Below are 21473 nucleotides of genomic sequence, written 5' to 3' on the forward strand. Positions count from 1 at the left end.
CCTACCGGAGGCTGTGTGGGTCCTCTCCCAAGGCCTGCAGCTGCTCTGTGGCCTGTGGTGTCTGTGCCCCGTTGGTGGGAAGATGGGAAGCAGGAAGGGGGAGGGTGAGCAGATCTGCTTCTTTACTCGCTGCCGCCAGTCAGGGGGCTTGGGGTGAGGAATTCCTTTGTGCAGCTTTCCCCATCCCTCTGTCCCTCCTCCTGTTCTCCTCTCAGTCAGTGCTGGGGCTTTGTCCTGGCTCAGGGAAGCGAGGGCTGAGGGCACGGGTGGGCGGGAAGCTAGGGGGAGGTGACCACACAACTTTGAAACTTGGCAGTAAGGAGCAGGGGCCCAGTCAGTCCCCTGGAAAAGGGTGTGTATGTGTGTGAGGAAGTCTAGCATTCAGTCTCAAGCTCCCTGGGAGGAGAGCTTTAATTCATCAGCCTCCCTTTCCCTCTTGGGATCCACGTCTGCAAGGTGGTGCATCTAGAAGAGTTGCAAGCTACTTCCTGTTTCACCCTGTTTCTGGACCAGGGGTTTCTGGGGACCTAGTGGGGCCTGAGTGACACTAGCAGCCCTTCTCTTCCACCCATCAGCCCAGAAAGGATATGCTCATTTAAGATGTGCTGAGATTTGCACCATTCCAGCTGCCTTGACCCCAAGGCATCTACAGTCTCTTTCCAAGAATCACTCAAACAGTGTATAATGTTAGGGTCACCGGCTTTTGGAAGGTGAACACATACAAAGGATGCTGTCCACCATTAGCAGGAGAGGGATGGTGGGCAGGTTATAGAGTCAGCTTAGTCCTAAAGCATGGGCCTCTGGGTGGGCTGGGGACTAGGGGCTGGCTTTGACTGACCTTCCCTCTCTACCTTTTAGTTTTTTTACTTTACCAAAAGTGTTGGTGGGAAAGAATGCCTTCTCTGGGAATAAGCTTACCCCTCCCCCCAAACGCACTAGATTTGAAAACAGTGAGATGACTGGCTCTCTTATGCCAAGAGCTGGCCCCCCTCCTTCTCTGCCTTTCCATTGTATCCAGAGGCTCTAGTTGGCAATGGCAAAGGCTCCCTTGCTCCCTCGGCATTAAAATGCAAAGAGAAGCAGGGCCGCTTGCTGGCAGGAGGCCAGCAAAGGCTGCAGGGTCACCTCGCTCTAGGCAGGTTGTCCTGCAGTTTCTTCTACTTGGACTCTGTTGGATTCTGGAGGAGTCTTGGCTTTCATGTGCCGAATTCTGGGAGCTTTTTTGGGGGGAGTGGGGGCTGGGATTCAGAATGCATGGATACGAAGGCCCTAGGACCAGGGCCTTAAGCAAAGATAGCGAGCCCTGATGCAGCAAGAGGAGTCAGTCACGCCCCTCCTCTTCCCTTTCAGAGGAGAAAGCAGGCAGCAAGTGGGGTGCTGTCTGGGGGCTGGGCAGCAGTAACATCCCACATCCAGGCAATGCCAGGTCAGGCTGCAGGGCATTAGTTAACGGCCACCACTGTCGTTCTTGGCTCATGTAAGTTTTGGTGTCACATCTGGGTTCAAGTCATAGCTCTATTACTAACTCTGTGACCAGTGAAGCGACAGCTTCTTTGTATCTCAGTCTCCTCATGTGCAAAATGAGATCTATTTACCTTGAACGTTTTTGTGAGGAGTGGATAAAATTGTGGCAAGCACGAGATGCTTAGTAAATATGGTTCCTTCCCTCGAAATCTGAAGGTCAAGCAGGCTCTCCAGTGAAGCTCAGGTCACTGGCCTTGCTAGCATTATTCTAACTTCCTGAGATAACAGCAACGTGAAGAAACATGGCTTGCTGTTCCACATACTCCTTGGGGAAAGAGCGCTGCTACAAGGCGGTGAGGTTTGGGCACTTGCACCAGCTTCCTTAATAGAATTCCCAGGGGTGGAGGAACACGGGTTGAAATTGTATTTCTCCCTCTGGCACAGAAGAATCCTTCCAAACAGCAGATGGACTAAGATTTATTTATTTACTTAACATTAACATTTAAAAAGATTTCATTTACCTCCCAGCAACATGAAAGGCAACTAAGGGTGCTGTTAAAACATTGAAATCCAGAGACAGGAAAGATTCCCAACCCCATTCTGGAGGTGGCGTGAAGGATCTGTGCCAGGCCTCCAACACAGAGCAGGCTCTGCCATTAAGCTGAGACAACCTCGAGATAAGACAGCCTCAGCCTCGTTCCTGATGAGTCACCAGGAAGGTCTCTGAAGAGAGTTCGTTCTCTCTTCAGCAGGTAGCTCAGCACCCTTCTGGAGAGGAGAGTAGTAGTCTGGGGCTGGGGGTGCTGGACACTCTTTTTCAGTAATGTGTTGTTCCTTTGTTCCACAGCAAGGAGTCCAAAATCAACAGGAGTCATTACAAAACCCCTCTGGCTGCAACCTGAATGTATCTCCCAGGCCAGACGGGGGCAGAGATGATGAACCCAGCTTCATTGGGCCTCTTCTTCAATGGGGGAACAGCCAGAGAAGAAGCTGGTATTGCTGGCCAGGGCTCGTTTCTTTTTCTTCCCTGGAGCTTTATTTCCTTGGGTTTCTGTTGCTACATCTTTCGACTCTGAGAGGCCAAGGGAGGAGGCAGCTAGAGCCGTCTTCTTTAACAGTACCTGCTCCTCGTCACTCATCTCTTTCAGGATCTAGGAAGGACAGAGATAGCTGTGACTAGATCTGGGCTGGGTTCAGAGGCTCAGCACAGCCTAGCCACTACAAATCTTAGCACACTCCCAGAGGTGACCCCCAAAATTGCTCTGTTGAAGAAAACAGACTCTAGCCAATGCCCAATTCTCAGCAAGCTTTATTTCCCTTCCCTACGCCACAGCTCTCTGTCAGTGCTAAAGCAGAGATGGACACTGATACATTTGGAAACACCTGGCTTTTAGCCCACCTACCTTGCTGTTGGGAGTGGCACACACAGGGTTAAAGAAGCTCAATCCTGGGGTCACCTCTGTGGGATCCTCCAGTTTGAAGGAGCCTTCAGAATCCTGAGTCCGCTCAACCGTGCCCAGGCTATCCTGAGAACCAAGCAGACTGGCATGTTAGAAACGTGGCGGATTCATGTTGATGTATGGCAAAACCAATACAATATTGTAAAGTAATTAGCCTCTAATTAAAATAAATAAATTTATATTAAAAAAAAAAGAAATTCAGCTCCTAGGGTTACACAGCTGGTCTGCTCCCCTTCACCCAGTGAGGTACCAGCTTTGAGGGCCTCATCAGACAGTCTAAGTAAGTCTTAGGGTGATCTTGCTGGGGCAGGGCTCACAATGCTCAAAGGAAGCCTCTGAAGGCAAAGGATTGGAGAGGAGAGCACAGGACACATCATGAGGCAAGGTTTAAAACAAGGCTGAGCCTTGGCCATTTCTTCAATTAATCCTCTCCCCTCCACAATCTACAATATCCTTTTTAGCATTTCTACAGAGTGTTGCCTGTATCAGTCTTCCTTTCAGAGAGGAAGCTGAGGCCAAGAAAGAGGAGTTGCTTAGGTAACAAGGCGACTCTGTGGTAGAGCTTGGATTAGATTTATAGCCTGTTGTCATGGAAACTGAAGTGGATTAAAAGTCAGGAAGCCTGAGGTCTAATCTTAGCCGCCATGACCAGCTGTGTAATATCAGGCGAGTCACTGAGGCTTATCTCTGGGCCTTAGTTTCCTTCTCTGTAAAATGGCAGTATTGGACTAGATCAGTGGTTTTACAACTGAAATTCTTAGAGGAAACTTGATAAACAAGAGCAAGCTGCTTTGGCTGGCATGGGGTCAAACTGAGTTGGGCCATAGTCCTCTGTCTGGAGCCACTGTAGGACTCTAGAACCTAAACTGAGAAAAGCATGGGAACAGAGAACACTTAAGGTCTTTCTATAATGCTACTTCTACACTTCTTAGCCTGACCTCTAGCTTGCCATTTTAGTTCTCTAATGACTACCTATCCTAGAAGTCTTTTAAATAGAAGACCCAGGGCAAAACTGCAAAATGCATGGTGAACTAGTCTTGCTGGAATTCCTGTGTATTACATGGAGAGCGGTAGGAATGGACTTTTGCTCGTGGGCACAGGTGGGCAGAAGGCAAGGACTGGGATCTGACCTTCCTGGTGCTGCCCGTCTCCTGCACATTTTGTTCGCCTGAGTTTGCTATTCCCGGGAGCAGTGTAAGAACAGTTACAGTCAGCTTGGCTCACGAACAGTGCTTATCAGGAAGACCAAGTTGCTGTGGGTCTTTTCCTAGAGCCATGGAACAGCTGGTTCCCATGGCAAAGGTCTAAGTAACTAATGTCTCAAGATATCAGAAGGATTAACTTCTTTCTTGGAAGATGCTACCTTAGCACATGGCCCTTACAATTCCAGCTAAGCCTCCGGGCTAGTTTGATCCTGTGTGGCTGTATGCCTGTAAATGCTTGCTCTCCGGTTCCTTGTTCCTGCCTTAGACATTGCACAGAAACTTTATAGCCAAGGCTGGGGGTGAGGAACTGCATATCTGGGGATCTCCTGGGAAGGGCTGTGGCTTCTGGAGGGGTGGTGTGGACAGGCTAGCAGCAAGAAAGGACTGAGAAATGAAATAGCCTTTTCTGGTTCAGGGTGAAGGAGGGTGGGAAGGGCTGAGCAGGAGACTCCAGGTTTCAAGACTGAAGGTGGAAGAAAAGGGCACAGACTGCTGGCAGGTCTGAAGGGATGGTGAGGGGTGACAGCGCTGACCCCACCTTGTCTTGCTGACGGTTCCTACACCTCGCGGCGTCACAGCTGCAGTCTGCGCCACAGTCCAACTTTTGCTTCCTGCACCCACACTGCTTGTTCCCACACCAGCCCTTGCAGGAACACTGCAAAACAGGTTTGTAGAAAGAAACATTACTGAGTCAGAAGACTAGGTTTGAAGTACCTTCCCTTCATTCACAAGCCATTCTAGAAAAAGTGAAAACTTCTATCTTTGCAGTCCTCTCTTCTTTAGTAAAACAAGGATCATCAAGAACCACCATAGGTTTTTTCTAAGAACAAGTCATGCCACACTTTTGGGATAGTATACTTGAAAGACAGATTGGAGGGGTACCATAATAATGCAGAGCAATTGACGAAGATTTTCATGATGATTTTATGGCCAAAGTGAAGGACCGTGAGCTGGATGGGAGTAGAGTTAGACAGATTTAATAACTGAGTAGAGTTGCTCAGTATCTTGAGATCTACCCAGCTGTACTTTCATCCAACTCACATTTCTAGTTTGTTTAGTGTTGGCCTTGGCATTGTCCTCAGCAGTTTAATCATTCAACATTTTAATAAATCACTGATAATATGAAAAAAATAATTTACATCTGTATAGCACTGTACAGTTTTCTGAGTACTTTTATATATAGAAATGCAAAATCTCATTTGAGTCTCATAGCCAGTCTACAAGGTAGGCATATTCATCAGTGGTAACAATGACATAAAGCTGGAAGGATGATTAATATGTAAGATAACAGAAACACAATTCAAATATATTTTGACAGGCTAGAATCATGGGCTGGAAGTAGACAGAAAAGTTATAGCAGGGATAAATGTAAGTCTACCATTTAGGTTCCCCCCTAAATCAGCCATATAAATATAATATGGGGGGAAATCTGGCTTAAAGGAAGTTTGTGAAGGGAATTCCCTGGCAGTCCAGTTTTTAGGAGTCTGAGACTTCACTGCTGAGGGCCTGAGGGCTTTGGTTCATTCCCTGGTCAGGGAACTAAGATCCCACAAGCTGCACTCGCAACTGAGCCAAAAGCAAACAAAAACCCCGAAAACACACACATACACAAAACAAAAAGGTAGTTTGTGCAAAAAAGGTCTAGGGACTTGAGGTGTCAGCAAGCTTTGAGTCAACAGTGTGAAATGGCTGTCAGAAAGAAAGTCAGGCAGAAATTTGGAGTTCAGAAATCACAAGAAGTGAAGAAATTTGCTTCAATATACCTGGGTCAGTCAGATCCCATTTGAAATAACATATTCTATTTTAGGGCACCATTATTTTTTTTGGTATAAAAAGTGTAGACAATAAAAAAACCCACTCATGTTCCCAATCCTCAATTTGGCTAGTTGCGGCATGTGGGATTTAGCTCCCCAACCAGGGGTGGAAGCTGTGCCCCTGGCATTGGAAGTGTGGAATCTTAACCACTGGACCACCAGGGAAGTCCCCCCAACCCTTCTTTGATGAGTAAAAAACAGATACAACTGAAGCATCCTGATCCCATTCACCTCCCTCCCTCTCAGGGGCAGTCTCTCGAATTAGATGCTTATTCATGTGTGTATTTTACCACAAATCTGTTGATGCATGTAGCTCCTGTTCTATTTATCTTCACTCTATGGATATGCCACAATTGATCCATACTTGTCATAGTGCCATATTTCACCTTTACTAAAAAGGCTACAGTAGTAATAGCTTATATTAACGTGTGTGTGTGTCAAGGCTGTATATTGTCACCCTGCTTATTTAACTTCTATGCAGAGTACATCATGAGAAACGCTGGGCTGGAAGAAACACAAGCTGGAATCAAGATTGCCGGGAGGAATATCAATAACCTCAGATATGCAGATGACACCACCCTTATGGCAGAAAGTGAAGAGGAACTCAAAAGCCTCTTGATAAAAGTGAAAGTGGAGAGTGAAAAAGTTGGCTTAAAGCTCAACATTCAGAAAACGAAGATCATGGCATCCGGTCCCATCACTTCATGGGAAATAGATGGGGAAACAGTGGAAACAGTGTCAGACTTTATTTTTTTGGGCTCCAAAATCACTGCAGATGGTGACTGCAGCCATGAAATTAAAAGACGCTTACTCCTTGGAAGGAAAGTTATGACCAACCTAGAGAGCATATTCAAAAGCAGAGACATTACTTTGCTAACAAAGGTCCATCTAGTCAAGGCTATGGTTTTTCCTGTGGTCATGTATGGATGTGAGAGTTGGACTGTGAGGAAGGCTGAGCGCCGAAGAATTGATGCTTTTGAACTGTGGTGTTGGAGAAGACTCTTGAGAGTCCCTTGGACTGCAAGGAGATCCAACCAGTCCATTCTGAAGGAGATCAGCCCTGGGATTTCTTTGGAAGGAATGGTGCTGAAGCTGAAACTCCAGTACTTTGGCCACCTCATGCGAAGAGTTGACTCATTGGAAAAGACTCTGATGCTGGGAGGGATTGGGGGCAGGAGGACAAGGGGACGACAGAGGATGAGATGGCTGGATGGTATCACTGACTCGATGGACATGAGTCTGAGTGAACTCCGGGAGTTGGTGATGGACAGGGAGGCCTGGCGTGCTGCGATTCATGGGGTCGCAAAGAGTCGGACACGACTGAGCGACTGAACTGAACTGAGGCACTGTTACAAGCGCTTTCCACATATTAAGCTCATTTTATCAATGTTTCCTTGCACACACATTCAGGAGTTCACTGTGTGCACGTGTTTCATAAAGAAGGCATTATACAAAAAGCAGTGGGTGACCAGCATTACAGGAAGTGATGTTATAAGAGAAATGGTGGAAGAAAATAGGATAGTTTGGCTTGGAACAAATACAGGTGGCAGAGCTCACAGAATGATGGATTAGTCAGAGAAGACCTCAGTGACCACTAAAAGCCTGATTTGATGTATGAAGCCCCACTCTAACATCTCTGGTCTTATTATCCAACGATCTATTTATCCTGAGATAACAGTTTCTATATAAATTCTGACCTCAGGACCCAATTCTGCCATCTGGAATGACATGAAATCAGTTTAACCCCACTTTCACAGTACAGATGTTCAAACCCTAAGTATCATTTTCACTCCCCAGTCCCACTCCGTCCAAATCCTCTCAAAGCTAAATATACCTAGCTCCCTCAATGATTCACCACATGACATGGTTTCCAAGAATTCTCAGCACCTTAGCTATATATCAATTTGTCCAAGTTCATCTTTAATTGTGACATCCAGATATGAGCACAACTTTCTAAATGTGGTGTGACCATTGTGAAGTAGATTGAGAGAAACACCTCCCTTGTTATGAACTCAATAGTTCTGGTTATGAATCCTAAAATTACAGTAACATTTTTTAGCTTGCCATCTTTGTGGATTCATACTGTATTCATAGTTAAATTCAAGCCCTCAACTCTCTTTCCTTTGGACAACCATCACCATTGTTCCATAGTTGTGAAGGTAAAAGAAACCATTAAAATATCTACCCCTCCTTATTATGAGAATATACAGTACTCTATAAAATCTGAAAATCAAAACCATGATTTTTAATATTTAACAATTGCATATGGCCTTTCATTATGTGGAAATGTCAATTTACTTAATCAGTCACCTAATGTTAGATATTAAAATTATTTTGAAAGAAATTTTTTACCATTATAAATCATGTTGTTGCTATGTTGTTGTTGCTAAGTCGCTTCAGTCGTGTCCGTCTCTGTGCAACCCCATAGATGGCAGCCCACCAGGCTCCCCTGTCCCTGGGATTCTCCAGGCAAGAACACTGGAGTAGGTTGCCATTTCCTTCTCCAATGCATGAAAGTGAAAAGTGAAAGGGAAGTCTCTCAGTGTCCGACTCTTTGCAACCGCATGGACTGCGGCCTACTAGGCTCCTCCGTCCATGGCATTTTCCAGACAAGAGTGCTGGAGTGGGTTGCCATTGCCTTCTCCAAGAATCATGTTACATACAGCAAATATCCTGGTACATAAATATAATCCAAATCTTACCATGACTGACAAGGGCCCTGATTACCCCTCTGACCTGCCGTTGTACTGCACTCTTTCATTTCTCAATATCCTCCAGCCACACTGACCTTTTCAGCTGCTCCTTGATAAGCCAAGATCATTCTTACCCTGAGGCCTTTGCAGTTACGGTTTCCTTTTCCTGAAATGTTCTTCTGATTTTTTTCCCAGCTTGTTCCTTCACTTTGTTCAGATCTCAGCTTAAATATCTCCTCTTTAGAGAGGCCTCTTCCAAGCATTCTTCCAAAGTACTCTCTTCCTACCCCATCATTCTCTAAGATTTGACTATATTTTTGTTTCATCTCTTATCATCTAAAATTATTTTGTTTTCTGGTCACTATGTGTCTCTCCACAAGAATGTCTTCAGTTTCATGAGGCCAAGGATCTCACATGTCTGTTTATTATCCTCAGCACCTAGAAGCAGTGCCTGATACATAGTCTGTGCTCAAAAATGATTTATAAATCTTTTTACATATCAATGAATACTTACTTAGTATAAATACCTAGGTGTATAATTACAGGGCTGAAGGAAAGGAACATTTAAAAATTTTTATTTTTAGTTGGAGGATCACTGCTTTACAATGTTGTGTTGGTTTCTGCCATACAACAGCGTGAATCAGCCATACATTACGTTCAGTCGTATCTGATTCTCTGTGACCCCATGGACTGCAGCATGCCAGGCTTCTCTGTCCATCACCAATTCCGGAGCTTGCTCAAACTCATGTCTATCGAGTCAGTGATGCCATCCAACCATCTCAACCTCTGTCATCCCCTTCTTCTCCTGTCTTCAATCTTTCCCAGCATCAGGATTTTTTTTCAATGAGTCAGTTCTCCGTATCAGGTAGCCAAAGTACTGGAGTTTCAGCTTCAACATCAGTCCTTCCAATGAATATTCAGGACTGATTTCCTTTAGGATTGACTGGTTTGATCTCTTTGCAGCCCAAGGGACTTGCAAGAGTCTTCTCCAACACCACAGTTCAAAAGCATCAATTCTTCGGTGCTCAGCTTTCTTTAAGGTCCAACTCTCACATCCATACATGACTACTGGAAAAACCACAGCTTTAATTAGATGGACCTTTGTCAGCAAAGTAATATCTCTGCTTTTTAATATGCTGTCCAGGTTGGTCATAGCTTTTCTTCCAAGGAGCAAGCATCTTTTAATTTCATGGCTGTAGTCACCATCTCCAATGATTTTGGAGCTCCCCCAAATAAAGTCTCTCACTCTTTCCATTGTTTCCCCATGTATTTGCCATTAAGTGATGGGACCAGAGGCCATGATCTTCGTTTTTTCAATGTTGAGTTTTAAGCCAGCTTTTCCACTCTACTCTGTCACCCTCATCAGAAGGCTCTTTAGTTCCTCTTCTATTTCTGCTATAAGGGTGGTGTCATCTGCATATCTGAGGTTATTGATATGTCTCCCAGCAATCTTGATTCCAGCTTGTGTTTCATCTAGCCCGGCATTTAGCATGATGTACTCTGCATATAAGCTAAATAAGCAGGGTGACAATATACAGCGTGACGTACTCTTTCTAATTTGAAACCAGTCCATTGTTCCACGTACAGTTCTCACTGTTGCTTCTTGACCAGCATATAGACTTCTCAGGAGGCAGGTCAAGTAGTCTGGTATTGCCACCTCTTGAAGAATTTTCAGCAGTTTGTTGTGATCCACACAATTAAAGGCTTTAGCATAGTCAATGAAGCAGAAGTAGATGTTTTTCTGGAATTCTCTTGCTTTTTCTATGATCAAATGAATGTTGGCAATTTGATCTCTGGTTCCTCTGTCTTTTCTAAAACCAGCTTGAAAATCTGGAAGTTCTTGGTTCATGTACTGTTGAAGTCTAGCTTGGAGAATTTTGAGCATTACTTTGCTACCATGTGAGATGAGCACAATTGTGTGGTAGTTTGAACATTCTTTGACATTGCTCTTCTTTGGGATTGGAATGAAAACTGACCTTTTCCAGTCCTGTGGCCACTGCTGGGTTTTCCAAATTTGCTGGCATATTAAGTGCAGCACTTTCACAGCATCATCTTTTAGGATTTGAAATAGCTCCACTGGAATTCTATCACCTCCACTAGCTTTGTTCGTAGTGATGCGTCCTAAGGCCCACTTGACCTTGCACTCCAGGATGTCTGGCTCTAGGTGAGTGATCACACCATCATGGTTATCTAGATCATTAAGATCTTTTTTATATAGTTCTTTTGTGTATTCTTGCCACCTCTTAATATCTTCTACTTCTGTTACGTCCATACCATTTCTATCCTTTATTATGCCCATCTTTTCATGAAATGTTCCCTTGGTATCTCTAATTTTCTTGAAGAGATCTCTAATTTTTCCCATTCTATTGTTTTCCTCTATTTCTTTGCAATGATCACTGAGGAAGGCTTTCTTATCTCTCCTTGCTATTCTTTGGAACTCTGCATTCAGATGGATATCTTTCCTTTTCTCCTTTGCCTTTTGCTTTCTCTTCTTTCCTCAGCTATTTGTAAGGCCTCCTCAGACAACCATTTTGCCTTCTTGCATTTCTTTTTCTTGGGGATGGTTTTGATCACCACCTCCTATACAATGTCATGAACCTCCATCCATAGTTCTTCAGGCACTCTGTCTATCAGATCTAATCCCTTGAATACATTTGTCACTTCCATTGTATAATCATAAAGGATTTGATTTAAGTCATACTTGAATGGTCTAGTGGTTTTCCCTACTTTCTTTAAGTCTGAATTTTACAATAAAGAGTTCGTGATCTGAGCCACAGTCAGCTCCCGGTCTTGTTTTTGCTGACTATATAGAGCTTCTCCATCTTCGGCTACAAAGAATATAATCAATCGGATTTTAATACCGACCATCTGGTGATGTCCATGTGCAGAGTCGTCTTTTGTGTTGTTCTCTTGGCAAAACTCTGTTAGCCTTTGCCCTGCTTCATTTTGTACTCCAAGGCCAAACTTGCCTGTTACTCCAGGTATCTCTTGACTTCCTACTTTTGCATTCTAGTCCCCTACAATGAAAGGGACATCTTTTTTTGGTGTTAGTTCTAGAAGGTCTTGTAGGTCATAGAATCATTCAACTTCAGCTTCTTCAGCATTAGTGGTTGGGACAGAGTTGGATTACTGTGATATTGAATGGTTTGCCTTGGAAACAGAGATCATTCTGTCGTTTTTGAGATTGCAGTCAAGTACTGCATTTCAGACTCTTTTGTTGACTACGAGGGCTACTCCATTCCTTCTAAGGGATTCTTGCCCACAGTAGTAGATATAATGGTCATCTGAATTACATTCTCCTATTCCTGTCCATGAGTCCTAAAATATCAGTGTTCACTCTTGCCATCTCCTGTTTGACCACTTCCAATTTCCCTTGATTCACGGACCTAACATTCCAGGTTCCTATGCAATATTGTTTTTACAGCATTGGGCTTTACATCCATCACCAGTCACATCTACAACTGGGCATTGTTTTCACTTTGGCTCAGTCTCTTCATTCTTTCTGGAGCTATTTCTCCATTCTTCTCCAGTAGCATATTGGGCACCTACCGACCTGGGGAGTTCATCTTTCAGTGTCATATCTTTTTGCCTTTTCATACTGGTGGAGAGTTCTGACAAAATGTGGTCCACTGGAGAAGGGAATGGCAAACCGCTTCAGTATTTTTCCTTGAGAACCCCATGAATAGTATGAATCAGTCATAAATATACATATGTCCCCTCCCTTTGAACCTCCCTGCCGATAGGAATATTTTTAAGGCTTCTGATACATATTTGCAAGGTGCTTTCCAGAAAGGTATGACAAGTTACATTTTAACAACAACAGACAGAAATGCCCACCTGTCACCTTTGTCAACACTGGATGTAATAAAACAAAACAAAACCCAACTTCACTCCTTTGAATAAAACAGAGCAAAAGACAGCGTTCTAAGACATGTCCTAGAGATACCTCACCAGAATGACACATTGATCCATTGATTGCTATATGTTGGGTATGGTCCTCTGACCATTTACACATTTATCTATCTGCCTCAAAACCACTCTATTACCCAGGCCATGTGTCTTCATTTTATCCATAAGGTTAATGGCAGGAATGTGGTATCTTAGGGGTTGTTATAAGGAAGAACAAGTCAACTTTTACATAGCCAAAGTCTCATTGGGATGAATCTATAGGACAGCACACTTTCGCTCAACAAACTACAACTTTCTAACAGCCACTTGGAATACAATGGGATTCGCTGTGAGACTGTGAGCTTCCCCCTAGCAGACTGCTTGTTTTCAAGCAAGCAGAGGCTAAACACCTGGGAGTGGTATTATAGAACAGTCATGATGTACACGTTAGACGTATTCACATGAATGCCATGTGCACTAGCTGTAACTTCATCCTGTTTTCTCCCAAACCAGGATCAAAATATAAGAGAGGGAGCAAGACCTTGCCACAGACATAATCTCAAATATGATGTATGTGGTATATGTGTGTACACACGTGTGTACCACAACTGCTAGCAACCAACCAGCATGTCCCAACACTATAATTGGGAACCACTATAATAGAGAGTCTTTATATAGAGTGGGAAGTAGAGATGAAAGACCTTTGGGGTTCCTTTATGCCAGTGGTTCTCAACCCTGACCATCTGGTGATGTCCATGTGCACATAAGAAATCTCTGGGGAGTTTTTCAAAAATGCCAGGTCCCACCTCAGACTAATTAAATCAGAATATCTGGGCATGGTGTCTCAGGCTCCCTGTGTTTAAAAGCTCCCTGGGGGATTCTAATGTGTAACCAGGGTTGAAAATTATTTCTTTAGAGTCTATAGTTCTTCTAGCACTGATTTCAGTGCTATATTATATCTCAGAATGATAAAAACTGGTAAAAATTGTAACATAAAGAATACCAGATTAGGAATTAGGAGACTTGGGCTCTAGTCTTATATTCAATACTTGGCATGCCCCTGGACAAGTCACTCCATCCCAGTTCATCTCCATTCTTTTATTACTAGAGACCAGAATATCTGCTCCTTCTTTTCTGCCAAAGGGGACAAATGGGAATATTTGTAATAGTGGTTACAGTGCTTTAATACCAATACCTGCATGGCATTTTATCCTTTACAAGGTGCTCTCACATATATTCCTTCTTTTAACTTCTCAGACACCATATAATACCATATAAAGGTGGTATTATTAAAACCCACATATTAAAAACAACAACAACAAAACAACAACAACAAAACCCATATATACAACTTTAACTCAGGATATTCGTGCTGGAAGAGACCTTATATATCACTAGTCTAGTCTCATCCCTTTATTACATAAATAAGGAATCTGAGGCCCAGAGAGATTGCGTGACCTGCTTAAGGCCATCCAACTAAACAGTGGCAAAGTCAAGACAGAACTCATGTTTACCTGGCTTCTAAGCTATCACTTCTTTATCCTTTGGCATCTCCTTAGCACATATAGGAAATACAGCTGAATGAGGAAACCTATTTTTTCAGCATTAGCTTTGGACAAGTCCTCAGTTTGGTGCTTGCTGCAGTCTCCTGTCCAGATACCTAGTGATTCCGCTGTGTTGCAACAGTAACAATCAGGATGGCCTTCATGCAAAGCATCAAGGTCTAAAGCTGACGTGTCTACAAGTAGTCTGATCAAAGAGCAGTTACAGCATCCATTGTACTTCGAGGTCACCAAAAAGGAGAAACTCAATTGTCAACTTGCCCCCCTTAAAGCCCAATTATATTCTCAAGTTATAAAATCAGAGGGAAAGCCTAGAAAAGAATCATCTCTCAGTGTTTTAGACATAGGATTTATCACTGATAACAATTATTACTTACTTGCAATATTTTGCTATAGTTTCATATTTCCTTTTTTAAGCTTATAGCAATAGTGCATATATATATATACTTGTGTGTGTGTGATAGGCATTTCTCAAAGACAAGTATACCCATATTTGCTTCCTATTTGGAAACTCCTTCCCAGGGTTTTAGGTCCTCTACCATTCGTTTCTGTGTGTACTTCTCATCTTTGCTTTCTATTATCTGGCTGACCTTTTCATCAACATTCAGCTCATGCATTCCACTTCAATCACAGTAGACAGCATAAATGTTTGCTGAGTAAATGAATGAAAGACATGTTCTTCCCCATTTTCTCTCAATGTCCCAACTCTGTTACACTACTACCTCTACTATCAAGACTTTGCAGTATGCTATTCATTGTGTCAGAAAATGGTCTCCCAGGACTGTATTTCCCTTTCTTATAATGCAGCAACAGTCCTCTCTTTCATGGCATGTCCTTAAACTCTATCTACTTGGTTTGGCTTTATAGTCGCTCTTCAAGGCCCCTCAATCCATGTCCCTGAGATGAGTAGGTTGAGGTTCTATGTGTACATGCATGCTAAGTCGCTTCAGTCATGTCTGACTCTTTGTGACCTTATGGACTATAGCCCACCAAGCTCCTCTGTCCATGGGATTCTCCAGGCAAGAATACTGGAATGGGCTGCCATACCCTCCTCCCGGGGATCTTTTTGACCCAGGGATCGAACTTGTGTCTCTTATGTCTCTTGTAGATTCTTTACCACTTGCACCACCTGGGAAGCCCCAAGGTTCTATGATGCTTCCTATTTCTTTGTCTTGTTTCCCATTTAGATTATAAGCTCTCTGAGGCTAAGGATGAGCTCTTAGTTCCACCAAGAGCACATGGTGACTTTGTTGCATTCCTAATGACTTTGCAAATGACTTAATGCCACCACAATGGTCTAGTTCTCATGACTTGCTTCTCTCTGGTGTTTGTGGCTTTACAAGGCTCAGTTCCCCAGTGCGCTATCAGCTAATGAAATTGAATAACCTTCTAGGAATCCAGCTAAGGTAATTTGTGAGCTGTTCTCTGCAAGTGGAATGTGACTGCAGGGCACAGTTAGGGTAATAGTGAACTGTAAGGCCTGGGAAGTTAGTGTTTCAACATAAAACATCTAGGTTTGGTAAATATGTAGCATTGTAAGTAAAGCATGTGTAAGTAAATAGCTGCTGCTACTAAGTCGCTTCAGTTGTGTCCAACTCTGTGCAACCCCATAGATGGCAGCCCACCAGGCTCCCCCATCCCTGGGATTCTCCAGGCAAGAACACTGGAGTGGGTTGCCATTTCCTTCTCCAACGCATGAAAGTGAAAATTGGAAGTGAAGATGCTCAGTCATGTCCGACTCTTAGCGACCCCATGGACTGCAGCCCACCAGGCTCCTCCGTCCATGGGATTTTCCAGGCAAGAGTACTGGAGTGGGGTGCCACTGCCTTCTCCAGTAAGTAAATAGAGCATGTCTCAAAGTCAGATTGTTCCTAACTAGCCTTAACTTTGGTGTGTTTGATTTTAAAGTTGGTCTGTGGTTTTTACTCATTTGACCATGGTGTGGTAAAATAAACTGGACGTGGAGTCAGAACATTTGATTTCAAGTCCTGACTCTCACTTGGTTTTATGTCTCTGGGCAAGGTCACTTCACTCTCCTGAGTCTCAGATCCAGCTGTAAAATACAAACAGTAAACACATCACTGGATTCTTTTTTTTTTTTGGTGACAATGAAAAGAGGTAACATATGAGAATAGTTCATAAACTGTAAAGTGCTATAAAAATGTGAAAGGTTATTATGATCACACTGGAACCAGTTTCAGTGAGACGGTATAGAACACTACTACCTGTTCAGACTGGGTAAGAATCTGAAAACATGAAAAGAACCCCTCTGTGCACCCAGGAAGCCCTCTCAGTTAGCCCTGGGTTCCATATAGAGCTTGCCCAATGAACGCCCCTCAGTGGAGCCAGTGCCTCTGAATAGGATCGAGGGGCTGGCACATTCTCACTGGCAGTGAAGACTAATGAATAGAATTCCTGAAAGAGATGAGCTGCCTCCTACCCCTTGGATGTTCTTCTTGGACACCTTAGCTAATTTTGTTGGCTTCCATTCCTCATCATTCCCATCGCCATCATCACCATCATTGTCCTCAGGCTCATTCACAGAATATTCCAAAGAGTATTTTAGATCTTCGATGTCCATGCTTTGCTCCAGAAACTTTTCTTTAAAACGGGAAGGTTTGGGCTAAGAAAAAAGGTTTGGAATGGTTATTTAACTAAGAACAACAACAACACATGGATCCTATCTTCTCAGTAGCTGCTGCCAGCTACATTCTCAGAGCATAGATTTTAGACACCCTCAAAGATACCCCACTTGGCTTTACCAATCAGAATAAAATTCTGCTTTAGCCTTTGACCTTACAGTCTTTGAAGGGAAAGAAACTGAAGGGACAGAGGCTGAGTAATCTGAGGGAGGAGGGAGAGACTCATGATATGATAAGTATCTTTAGATGGACAGCTGAACACTGCTCTTTGTTCCTCCTCCTCAGCTGTGTTGCATAATGCCTGTACATGGCCTAAAGACAGGCTTCTAGGGAGGGAGAAAGTCTATTTTCCTCAAGATTGTACTTCAGTTTTATCTGGGACTCCAAGGAAACTTGAGACGCTGGAATGTGGGAATTTTAATTCTCAACCACTTCTAAAAAGGTGATTTTTGCACACTCACCACAAACCTTGGCTATGCGAAGGTATCACAGGCACTGAGTAGTTTACCTTAGGTGGGATATATTCAAAAGAAGAGTCTGGAGACAGAAGGGCATCCTTAGGAAGATGAGATTTTTGTTTGCTGGCTACTTGGAGGAGGTTCAGTTTCTATTTGAAAAGAAAAGACAAAGTATACTTTTCAGGGAAGCTTCTGAGTGTTCATGGATGAAACATAGAATCCTAATTAGCTTAATTTTAAGCCATGGTAAAGTGAGGCCGGATAATAGCAAAGTAGGTTGAAGGATTCCCACTTTACAGGATCAGTATTAGATTCAGAAAGGAGCAAATTTAAATATGTCTTTTATATCATCTGAAATGCACATGACCGTATTACATGGAAACTAGATAAAGACCTCATAAAATAGAGCCAAGTCACTATATATACTAGGAGGTGCTCCCAAGGGCTGGTCTCAGTTGCAACAGGGTCTTCCAGGGCTTATTAAATGGGTGGGAAGCTGCAGTACCTGCTTCATGAGTTCGTTCTCTCGCAGAAGCTGCTGATTTTGCTCACACACTTCCCGCATCTTCTCAAGTTCTTCATCCTGTTTCCAGATAATGCAGTGATAGGTGGGGTTATTTTGGGTACTACATATGGGTTACCAAACAACTCAGAGATGAAAACACACTACTGCCAAGTTGCTGGCAGCAGATGGTTTTTGCACAGCAGGCATTGGCACCCAGAAAAATGCCTGATCTCGACCAATTCCTAGATGTCCTGAATGCCACCTCTATTCCAACATTCCCAAGCAGCCATGACCACACTCGCAGGAAGCATGGAAGCTGCCCTATACACCTTCTTCATTTTTTTCTATTTTCTAGCCTCATATCCCTTATTCACATCAGGATGCCAATAAAGAAACCCACCCAGAGAGTCAGCTGTTTCTTTGACATCTTTGGATGCTTTTGTCCATGCTTCTCAACACAGATTAAGCAGTTTATTTGCTGCACTAATGAGCCTGAATAAACTTTCTTGGCACTTAAGACAACTGGATTCATGTACATGACCTTAACAAGTTTGGTTATGTCTTCAATGAGAGGTGCCAAGGAAAGCTTAGAGACTGGTGGTTCAAGAAAAAGATGCTAAGTTGGATAAAATAGTGTTCCAACATGCTATTAAAGGGTGTGGTGTTCCCAGACTCTGGAAGAAATGCAGACCCCAGGCATTTTACAAACATGTCAGGTCTCAACTCATAGCAGGCACAGAAAGAGAGAGCTAAATGCCCCTAGGATTCTACTGGATGATTTAACTTTCTCAACTCTTTAGAGCTCAGGGTTGACAGAAAGAACGAGGAGGCCTTAAAGTCTGGTACGAAGTATATACTCTCATTTCTGTATCAAAACAGAGGTTATCCTATGTAGGGCTACATCCTAAACATCCCTAAATTGACCAAATAGGGCTAACAAAGCAATAGAGGCTACCATTATAAACTTCTTTTCAGTAGGTAATTTTTTCTGCAGGTTAAACAATGGTCTAAATCAGATAGAGTTCTAAGTCAGGCCTGTGGACCCCATCTCTGGAGAGCTTTGCCTCATGTCCGTACCTGACATTTCAGGGTGTTCAGCAGCTGTTGTTCCTTTTCACTGACTGACTCTTCTAGCTGCTTCTCCGCCATTTGGCTTTGTTGCAGCTGACTGAGGAGGTACAGCACCTAGAGAAAAATACAACCCAATGGTACCAAAGGAATAAGAGGAAAAAGGAATTTCAGTTTAATCCAATAAAGGACAGAAATGGTATGGACCTAACAGGAGCAGAAGATATTAAGAAGAGGTGGCAAGAATACACAGAACTGTACAAAAAAGATCTTCATGACCCAGATAATCACAATGGTGCGATCACTCACCTAGAGCCAGACATCCTGGAATGTGAAGTCAAGTAGGCCTTAGGAAGCATCACTACAAACAAAGCTAGTGGAGGTGATAGAATTCCAGGGGAGCTATTTCAAATTCTGAAAGATGATGCTGTGAAAATGCTGCACTCAATATGCCAGCAAATTTGGAAAACTCAGCAGTGGCCACAGGACTGGAAAAGGTCAGTTTTCATTCCAATCCCAAAGAAAGGCAATGCCAAAGAATGCTCAAACTACTCACAACTGCACTCATCTCACACGCTAGTAAAGTAATGCTGAAAATTTTCCAAGCCAGGCTTCAGCAATATGTGAACCGTGAACTTACTGATGTTCAAGCTGGTTTTAGAAAAGGCAGAGGAACCAGAGATCAAATTGCCAACGTCCACTGGATCATCGAAAAAGCAAGAGAGTTCCAGAAAAACATCTATTTCTGCTTTATTGACTATGCCAAAGCCTTTGACTGTGTGGATCACAATACACTGTGGAAAATTCTGAAAGAGACGGGAATACCAGATCACCTGACCTACCTCTTGAGAAATCTGTATGCAGGTCAGGAAGCAACAGTTAGAACTGGACATGGAACAAGAGACTGGTTCCAAATAGGAAAAGAGTAGGTCAAGGCTGTATATTGTCACCCTGCTTATTTAATTTATATGCAGAGTACATCATGAGAAACGCTGGGCTGGATGAAGCACAAGCTGGAATCAAGATTGCCAGGAGAAATATCAATAACCTCAGATATGCAGAAATTGAAGAAGAACCTTATGGCACCTTTGTGGCATAAATTGAAGAAGAACTAAAGAGCCTCTTGATGAAAGTGAAAGAGGAGAGTGAAGAAGTTGGCTTAAAGCTCAACATTCAAAAAACGAAGATCATCGCATCTGGTCCCATCACTTCATGGGAAATAGATGGGGAAACAGTGGAAACAGTGTCAGACTTTATTTTTTTGGGCTCCAAAATCACTGCAGATGGTGACTGCAGCCATGAAATTAAAAGACGCTTACTCCTTGGCAGGAAAGTTATGACCAACCTAGACAGCATATTCAAAAGTAGAGACATTACTTTACCAACAAAGGTCTGTCTCATCAGGGCTATGGTTTTCCCAGTAGTCATGTATGGATGTGAGATTATATGTGGATTATAAAGGAAGCTAAGTGCCAAAGAATTGATGCTTTTGAAGTGTGGTGTTTTAGAAGACTCTTGAGAGTCCCTTGGACTGCAAAGAGATCCAACCAGTCCATCCTAAAGGAGATCAGTCCTGAGTGTTCATTGGAAGGACTGATGTTGAAGCTGAAACTCCAATACTTTGGCCACCTGATGTGAAGAGCTGACTCATTTGAAAAGACCCTGATGCTGGGAAAGATTGAAGGCAGGAAGAAAAGGGGATGACAGAGGATGAGATGGGTAGATGGCATCACCGACCCAATCGAGATGAGTTTGAGTAGACTCTGGGAGTTGGTGATGGACAGGAAGGTCTGGCATGCTGTGGTCCATGGGGTCACAAAGAGTCGGACATGACTAAGCAACTGAACTGAACTGAAGTGATGCAGTTATTCCTCTGTGATTTCAAAGAAAATTATTCTCTTTTACTCTCATGGCTTGAAGTAGTAAGCACAGCCACAGTATTATCAGCATGTTCATCTTGGTATTAAAGTTGGAGCTTAAGGGACTTCCCAGTGGTCCAGAATCCACCTGCCAATGCAGGGAACATGGGTTCGATCCCTGGTTGGGAAACTAAGATCCCACACGCCACGAGGCAATTAAGCTTGTGTACCACAACTACTGAGCCCACGTGCTCTGGAACCCTCGGGCCACAAATACAGAGAAGCCCGTGTGCTGCAACGAAAGATTCTGCATGCTGCAAATAAGACCCGGGACAGCCAAATAAATAAGTAGATAAATATTAAAAAAAAATTGGAAGCTAAGGGCCACTGTCACTGGGACGTGTAAACTTAGATAGGTCATTTTTCTGTTTCCGGTTTCTTATTGGCAAAGATTGAAAAAGACTACATGGCCTTTTGAAGGAAACTTCATACCTCCCACTATTATTATTTTAAACCAACAACAGAAAGCAACGATGGTTTGTTTCTCAGTATGGCTTCTTGGCTTGCCAGCTTACCCTCTCTTGGTGCTGTTGCTCCATTCTCACCAGCTCTGCCTGTAACTCTGCTTCTATTTCAGCAAAATGATTTCGTTCCTCAAACAGCATCTTCTGCATGTCAGCATGGCTGGCCTTGTTCTGTTTCAGGTTGCTTTCAAGCTTGCTGACCTGTATTTTGGAGGAGACCAGCTGGAAGGGATAAAAGAAGATCAGTTTATTTGGAGAATGGTCACCTTTCCCCATTCATTAGGCAGGAAAATGTCAGCTTTCTTGAAACTGACTGAGAAATATTCTTCCA

General features: G+C 43.3%; 1 protein-coding gene across 2 annotated transcripts in view; it reads right to left on the reverse strand.

Moving 5' to 3' along the window:
* Window positions 1–1930: 1930 nt before the first annotated feature.
* Window positions 1931–21473, reverse strand: part of KIF4A (kinesin family member 4A) — a 131123-nt gene continuing 111580 nt past the window's right edge. For both annotated transcript variants that reach the window (XM_055565490.1, XM_055565491.1), the window contains exons 24-31: window positions 21194–21364; window positions 18769–18876; window positions 17692–17769; window positions 17237–17335; window positions 16527–16709; window positions 4668–4784; window positions 2868–2990; window positions 1931–2615 (exon numbers count right to left, since the gene is read on the reverse strand). In XM_055565490.1, coding sequence (XP_055421465.1) covers window positions 2412–2615; window positions 2868–2990; window positions 4668–4784; window positions 16527–16709; window positions 17237–17335; window positions 17692–17769; window positions 18769–18876; window positions 21194–21364 — 1083 coding nt within the window. In that variant the 3' untranslated portion in view covers window positions 1931–2411. The remainder of the gene's footprint in view (window positions 2616–2867; window positions 2991–4667; window positions 4785–16526; window positions 16710–17236; window positions 17336–17691; window positions 17770–18768; window positions 18877–21193; window positions 21365–21473) is intronic.

This window comes from Bubalus kerabau, chromosome X (assembly GCF_029407905.1).
Source record: "Bubalus kerabau isolate K-KA32 ecotype Philippines breed swamp buffalo chromosome X, PCC_UOA_SB_1v2, whole genome shotgun sequence".
NCBI classification, from domain to species: Eukaryota; Metazoa; Chordata; class Mammalia; order Artiodactyla; family Bovidae; genus Bubalus; species Bubalus kerabau.